Source organism: Pristiophorus japonicus, chromosome 17, assembly GCF_044704955.1.
Source record: "Pristiophorus japonicus isolate sPriJap1 chromosome 17, sPriJap1.hap1, whole genome shotgun sequence".
In the NCBI taxonomy this organism is placed as follows: Eukaryota; Metazoa; Chordata; class Chondrichthyes; family Pristiophoridae; genus Pristiophorus; species Pristiophorus japonicus.
In genome coordinates, this window is record NC_091993.1 from 25,604,291 (window position 1) to 25,612,396 (window position 8,106).

General features: G+C 50.8%; 1 protein-coding gene across 4 annotated transcripts in view; it reads left to right on the plus strand.

The window, feature by feature from the left end:
* akap13 (A-kinase anchoring protein 13) overlaps positions 1–7,085 on the plus strand; it is a 185,968-nt gene extending 178,883 nt beyond the window's left edge. For all 4 annotated transcript variants that reach the window (XM_070858491.1, XM_070858494.1, XM_070858492.1 and 1 more), the window contains 2 exons: positions 3,243–3,570; positions 6,948–7,085. In XM_070858491.1, the coding sequence (XP_070714592.1) occupies positions 3,243–3,570; positions 6,948–7,051 (432 nt within the window). In that variant the 3' untranslated portion in view covers positions 7,052–7,085. The remainder of the gene's footprint in view (positions 1–3,242; positions 3,571–6,947) is intronic.
* Positions 7,086–8,106: the final 1,021 nt, after the last annotated feature.

Sequence of the window (8,106 nt, forward strand, 5' to 3'; positions counted from 1 at the left end):
CGCCACGAGCCTGCTTCGCCATTCAATAAGATCATAGCTGATCTGATCTCAGCCTCAACTCCACTTCCCTGCCCGCTCCCCATAACCCTCGACTCCCTTATCTCTCAAAAATCACAGCACTCTGGGCAGAGAATTTCAAAGACTCTCGGCACTCTGAGAGAAGAAATTTCTCCTCATTTCCGTTTTAAATGGGCGCCCCCTTATTCTAAAGCCACACAGCTTTCCAGCGTAGACCACACCCTGCATGTTTTGTGTTCAGTTGTGGGGCTGTGCTCCTTGTAGTCATTCTCACCCTGACACATTATCCCGTCCTGGGGCCAGTCACCATACATATACTGACGACACCCAGCTCGTTGGTTAGGACACGGGCTGCCGAGTTTTGAATGACCTCAAGTTTACGTAGGGTAGAATGTGGGAGGCCAGCCAGGAGTGTGTTGGAATAGTCAAGTCTAGAGGTAACAAAGGCACGGCTAACATACAGATCGGCCATGATCTAATTGAATGGCGGAACAGGCTCGAGGGGCTGAATGGACTACTCCTGTTCCTTTAACTCCCACTGCAAGGCTCACATCTGAGGGTGTTGGTTGAGAACAATTTCACAGTGGATACTCGCTGTATAAACATCGTAGATGAAGAAAAGACACTTGGGTGAGGAAGGCAGCCGGCAAAGGGGTCATCACCCAGTAACCCAGGAATAGGGTCGCCCAGTATTCCAGCAATGGGGTCACCGGCCAGTAAACCCAGCAGTGGGGGTCATCGCCCATAACCCAGGAATAGGGTCGCCCAGTAACCTAGCAATAGGGGTCACACAGGAATAGGGGTCATCGCCCAGTAACCCAGCAATAGGAGTCATCGCCCAGTAACCCAGCAATAGGGGTCATCGCCCAACAATAGGGGTCATCGCCCAGTAGCCCAGCAATAGGGGTCATCGCCCAGTAACCCAGCAATAGGGGTCATCGCCCAACAATAGGGGTCATCGCCCAGTAACCCAGCAAAGGGTCGCCCAGTGACCCAGCAATAGGGGTCATCGCCCAGTGACCCAGCAATAGGGGTCATCGCCCAGTGACCCAGCAATAGGGGTCATCGCCCAGTAACCCAGCAAAATAGGGGTCATCGCCCAGTAACCCAGCAATAGGGGTCATCGCCCAGTAACCCAGCAATAGGGGTCATCGCCCAGTAACCCAGCAATGGGGTTGCCCAGTAACCCAGGAAGAGGGTCGCCCAGTAACCCAGCAATAGGGGTCATCACCCAGGAATAGGGGTGGTCGCCCAGTAACCCAGGAATAGGGGTCATCGCCCAGTAACCCAGGAATAGGGGTCATCACCCAGTAACCCAGCAAAAGGGGTCGTCGCCCAGAAACACAGCAATGGGGTCGCGCAGTAACCCAGCAATAGGAGACATCGCCCAGTAACCCAGCAATGGGGTCATCGACCAGTAACCCAGCAATGGGGTCATCGCCCAGTAACCCAGGAATAGGGTCGCCCAGTAACCCAGGAATAAGGGTCATCGCCCAGTAACCCAGCAACAGGGGTCATCGCCCAGTAACCCAGCAACAGGGGTCATCGCCCAGTAACCCAGCAACAGGGGTCATCGCCCAGTAACCCAGAAAGAGGGCCACCCAGGAATAGGGTCGCTCAGTAACCCAGCAATAGGGGTCACCCAGGAATAGGGGTCATCGCTCAGTAACCCAGCAGTGGGGGTCACCGCCCAACAACCCAGCAATTGGGGTCATCGCCCAGTAACCAAGCGATGGGGGTCATCGCCCAGTAACCAAGCGATGGGGGTCATCGCCCAGTAACCCAGCAATGGGGTCATCGCCCAGTAACCCAGCAATGGGGTCATCGCACAGTAACCCAGGAATAGGGTCGTCCAGTAACTTAGCAATAGGGGTCATCGCCCAGTAACCCAGCAATGACGTCATCGCCCAGTAACCCAGCAATGGCATCATCGCCCAGTAACCCAGCAATGGGGTCATCGCCCAATAGCCCAGGAATAGGGGTCATCGCCCAGTAACCCAGGAATAGGGTCGCCCAGTAACCCAGGAATAGTGGTCATCGCGCAGTAACCCAGCAATAGGGGTCATCGCGCAGTAACCCAGCAATAGGGGTCATCGCCCAGTAACCCAACAATAGGGGTCATCACCCAGCAATAGGGCAATGGGGTCGCTCAGTAACCCAGCAATGGGGTCAGCCTGTAACCCAGCAATGGGGTTGCCCAGGAATAGGGGTCATCGCCCAGTAACCCAGGAATCTGGTTGCCCAGTAACCCAGGAATAGGGTCGCCCATAACCCAGGAATAGGGTCGCCTGGCAACCCAGGAATAGGGGTCATCGCCCAGTCACCCAGCAATGGGGCCGCCCAGTAACCCAGCAATAGGGGTCACCGCCCAATAACCCAGCAATAGGGGTCATCGCCCAGTAACCCAGCATTGGGTCATCGCCCAGTAACCCAGCAATAGGAGTCACCCAGGAATAGGGGTCATCGCCCAGTAACCCAGCAATAGGAGTCGCCCATTAACACAGCAGTGGGGTCATCGCCCATTAACACAGCAATGGGGTTGCCCAGGAATAGGGTCGCCCAGTAACCCAGCAATGGGGGCCATCGCCCAGGAAAAGGGTTGTCCAGTAACCCAGCAATAGGAGTCATCGCCCAGTAACACAGCAATGGGGGTCATCACCCAGTAACCCAGCAATAGGGTTGTCCAGTAACCCAGCAATGGGGGTCATCGCCCAGTAACCCAGCAATGGGGGTCATCGCCCAGTAACCCAGGAATAGGGTTGTCCAGTAACCCAGCAATAGGGGTCATTGCCCAGTAACCCAGCAATAGGGGTCATTGCCCAGTAACCCAGCAATGGGGCCCCCAGTAACACAGCAATGGGGCCACCCAGTAACCCAGGACTAGGGGTCACCACCCAGTAACCCAGCAATAAGGGTCATCACCCAGTAACCCAGCAATAAGGGTCATCACCCAGTAACCCAGGACTAGGGGTCATCGCCCAGTAACCCAGCAAATAGGGGTCATCGCCCAGGAATAGGATTGCCCAGTAACCCAGCAAAAGGGTCAGTCACTAACTCTGCCAGGGGGTCACTGCCCAGTAACCCAGCAAAGGCGCCTCCCCCTATAACCCCGCCAAGATGTCAGTACCTTCAGGGCAGGAAGAGCATAAACTGAGGTGGGGACAAAAGCATTTGTGCTCGATTCAAGCTCTGTATTTTCCAAATCTTCCTCTCCACGATTACAGGCTTCCGATCGCGAGAGTACAACAACACCGGGCGCTTTGACCGAGGGATCTCCCGGCTCAACGAAACACCTCAGTTGCAATTCACTAAACCAGGAACGCTTGGACACGCACCTTACAAAGAGGGAATCTGAGAATTCCACCAGTCCCCCTTGGACAGACGCCACACAAAGCAAAGCCAAGAACCTCACGAATCAGCCGCGGAGCACCACCAACCAGACAAACCCCATCCCACCGCGGTTACTCAAGCTCGCCAAACCAAAGGAGAAGAAGTCCAAACACCGGAAGGGCAAAGGTCAGCGGTGTGGGAACGCGCCGCCCGAGTATCCAGGTACGTAATGGCCGACTGTTTGCAATTAAACTAGGAATGGTGCATTAACTCTTTGTTAGGTTGGTCGTTGAACAGCATTGATGTATTGTAATGTTATGGCCATTTATGTTTCAAACCCTGTTCATTGCTGAGAGAGAAACATAGAAACATAGAAAATAGGTGCAGGAGTAGGCCATTCAGCCCTTCGAGCCTGCACCGCCATTCAATAAGATCATGGCTGATCATTCCCTCAGTACCCCTTTCCTGCTTTCTCTCCATACCCCTTGATCCCCTTAGCCGTAAGGGCCATATCTAACTCCCTCTTGAATATATCCAATAAACTGGCATCAACAACACTCTGCGGCAGGGAATTCCATAGGTTAACAACTCTGAGTGAAGAAGTTTCTCCTCATTTCAGTCCTAAATAGCCTACCCCTTATCCTAAGACTATGTCCCCTAGTTCTGGACTTCCCCAACATCGGGAACATTCTTCCCACATCTAACCTGTCCAGTCCCATCAGAATCTTATACGTTTCTATGAGATCGCCTCTCATCCTTCTAAACTCCAGTGAATAAAGGCCCAGTTGATCCAGTCTCTCCTCATATGACAGTCCAGCCATTCCTGGAATCAGTTTGGTGAACCTTCGGTGCACTCCCTCAATAGCAAGAACATCCTTCCTCAGATTAGGAGACCAAAACTGAACACAATATTCCAGGTGAGGCCTCACTAAGGCCCTGTACAACTGCAGTAAGACCTCCCTGCTCCTATACTCAAATCCCCTAACTATGAAGGCCAACATGCCATTTGCCGCCTTCACCGTCTGCTGTACCTGCATGCCCACTTTCAGTGATTGATGAACCATGACACCCAGGTCTCGTTGCACCTCCCCTTTTCCTAATCTGCAGCCATCCAGATATTCTGCCTTCATGTTTTTGCCCCCAAAATGGATAATCTCACATTTATCCACATTATACTGCATCTGCCATGCATTTTCCCACTCACCTAATCTGTCCAAGTCACCCTGCAGCCTCTTAGCGTCCTCCTCACAGCTCACACCGCCACCCAGTTCAGTGTCATCCACAAATTTGAAGATATTACACTCAATTCCTTCATCTAAATCGTTAATGTATATTGTAAAGAGCTGGAGTCCCAGCACTGAGCCCTGCGGTATTCCACTAGCTACTGCCTGCCATTCTGAAAAGGACCCGTTTATCCCGACTCTCTGCTTCCTGTCTGCCAACCAGTTCTCTATCCACGTCAGTACATTACCCCCAATACCATGAGCTTTGATTTTGCACACCAATCTCTTGTGTGGGACCTTGTCAAAAGCCTTCTGAAAGTCCAAATACACCACATCCACTGGTTCTCCCTTGTCCACTCTGCTCGTTACATCCTCAAAAAAATTCCAGAAGATTCATCAAGCATGATTTCCCCTTTCATAAATCCATGCTGACTTGGTCCGATCCTGTCATTGCTTTCCAAATGCGCTGCTATTTCATCTTTAATGATTGATTCCAACATTTTCCCCACGACTGATGTCAGACTAACTGGTCTATAATTACCCGTTTTCTCTCTCCCTCCTTTTTAAAAAAAAAAAGTGGTGTTACATTAGCTACCCTCCAATCCATAGGAACTGATCCAGAGTCGATAGACAGTTGGAAAATGACCACCAATGCATCCACTATTTCTAGGGCCACTTCCTTAAGTACTCTGGGATGCAGACTATCAGGACCCGGAGATTTATCGGCCTTCAATCCCATCAATTTCCCTAACACAATTTCCCGCCTAATAAAGATATCCTTCAGTACCTCCTTCTCAGTAGACCTACTGTCCCCTAGTACAATCGGAAGGTTATTTGTGTCTTCCTTTGTGAAGACAAAACCGAAGTATTTGTCAACTCGAGCAGCAAACTAGAGGTGATCCAAAACCCGGCTGCCCATGTCCTAACTCGCACTAAGTCCCGCTCACCCATCACCCCTGTGCTCGCTGACCTACATTGGCTCCCGATTAAGCAACTCCTCGATTTTAAAATTCTCATCCTTATTTTCAAATCCCTCCATGGCCTCACCCCTCCCTAGCTCTGTAATCTCCTCCAGTCCAACAACCCCCCGAGATGTCTGCGCTCCTCCAATTCTGCCCTCTTGAGCATCCCTGATTATAATCGCTCCACCATTGGTGGCTGAGCCGCCTTGTTGCCTAAGCCCCAAGCTCTGGAACTCACTCCCTAAACCTCTCCACCTCTCTTTTCTCCTTCAAGCTGCTCCTTAAAACCTACTTCTTTGACCAAGCTTTTGGTCACCTACGCTAATTTCTCCTTATGCGGCTCAGTGTCAGTTATTTTAATCTCAATACTCCTGTGAAGCACCTTGGGATGTTTCACTACTTTAAAGGCGCTATATAAATACAAGTTGTTGTTGTTGGCTTTCAGGCCTCCGATCTTTAACCTTCAGGGGTTGGAGGCGGGGGGGGGGGGGGGGGAGGAATGGCAACAACATTGTCGCTAAGCCGGGCTGCCCCGCAACTATCTGGGCTCCTGCGCCCACCGATCACTGGCTTTCCATTGGGACGTTTCACACGTGCGGGAAATTTTGAATGGGCGGCGCAGTCCGTTAACGGGACCGCGCACCCAAAAAAAATTTAAACAAAGTCTTGGACTTATATAGCGCCTTTCACGACCACCGGACGTCTCAAAGCACTTCTCCTTTGGAGTGTAGTCACTGCTGTAATGTGGGAAACGCAGCAGCCAATTTGCACACAGCAGGTTCCAACAAACAGCAATGTGATAATGACCAGATAATCTGTTTTTATTTGTGATGTTGATTGAGGGATGAATATTGGCCAGGACAGCGGGGATAACTCCCCTGTTCTTCTTCAAAATAGTGCCATGGGATCTTTTACTTCCACCTGAGAGAGCAGGCGGGGCCTCGGTTTAATGTCTCATCCAAAAGACGGCACCTCCGACATAGAAACATCGAAAATAGGTGCAGGAGTAGGCCATTCGGTCCTTCGAGCCTGCACCACCATTCAATAAGATCGTGGCTGATCATGACAGTGCAGCACTCCCCCAGCACTGCACTGGGAGTGTCAGCCTGGATTTATGGGAGGGGGAGGGGGGCGAACATTGGCTGCCATCCTTCCATGGATTCATCCTGGAGTCTCCAGGAATGGAACACTAATCTCCAGGACACTGCTGTGAGCAACACCCAGGCATTCAAAAAAAATTGCGTGTATTTTTCATTTTGTTAGTTATTAAAAATATTGGAGATTGTTTTTTTTTTAAAGCTGTTTAACTGGGGGTGGGAGGATAATAGAAAGACTTGTATCAATGCAAGTCTTTCTATTAATTCAAAAAAAGTTTCCAAAAGTGTAAATTTCTTTATGTTCTGCCTTTCTTCAGATGTCCTGCCTGCAGCGGGCAGCTCCGTGCTCAATCAGACACCGGCAGATACAAAGCACCCTGCAACTGAGCTAATGGGCAACGAAGAGGTTTTCTACTGCTGAACTTTCCTGCATTAGAGACTCTGTGGCGATTGGGGAGGAGGGGGAGGTGGTGGGGTGGGGGAAGGGTGGGGGGGGGGCGTGTGGAGAGAGGACTGAACTCCCTTGAACCCTGCTGTAGATTGCGTGGGTGTCTACAGTATGTGTGGCCAGATAATGTCTTACCCGCACTGCCTTCCCCCACTGCTCTGTGGTGATGGTATTGATGAAAATGCATGCAGAAATAATAAATATATATATATTTAGTTGGTACATTGATCTCTCTCTCTCGCCGCATAACGAAACGATTGATTGATTAAACGCCAACCAAAAGGGCATGATTAAAAAATTCCAGTTGAATTGAAGTCTACCTTTGCCAGGAACACCTTAACCAAAATCGTTGGCAAAGCTTCAAATTCCATCCGTTATTGGAGACTGATGCAGATTAAATCAGTGTGGAGACACAAATTGTTGAGCTGTCTTCTAAAGGCACGCCATTGTCACTCGGCTTGTTGGCTGTATTAGCGACGATATACTTTGGGAGATATCGCACTTGAGTCGAGCACTGCTCCAATGCGTTGCTCTTAATTCAGCCCCTCGCATTTGTCTAACCACTACCAGCACGCGTGACAGGCCATGTCCCCACCAGTGCCTCAAACCGAAGGTGCCCTCTCCCTGTCTGGAAGGGGAGCATCTGGAATTGTACCACTGGGTGTTCTTCACAGTTCCAGCACGGTGTGAGCATTTGACCTGTACACTTTCCTGAAAAGCTAGTGACAACACTTCCCCGCGCATCTTGCATTCAGTCCAGCCTTGGCGATTGGCTTTGGGGTGGGGTGGGGGGAGTGGTCCTCGCATTTTCAAATCTACCCCACCAAAATGATCTCGCCGTTTGTCTAGTGACCGGACAACCCACAGTCTGAAATAGGAAAGGGGGAATTATTGTAATGCAGGGCGAGAGAGATTGATTTACCAGCTAGGTAGGTCACCTAGAGCTTCTGGTGTCGGTGTGTGGGATGGACGCTCCCCTCCGCACCATCAGTCTAAAATGTAAATAGAATTGCAGTGAGTGCGATGGT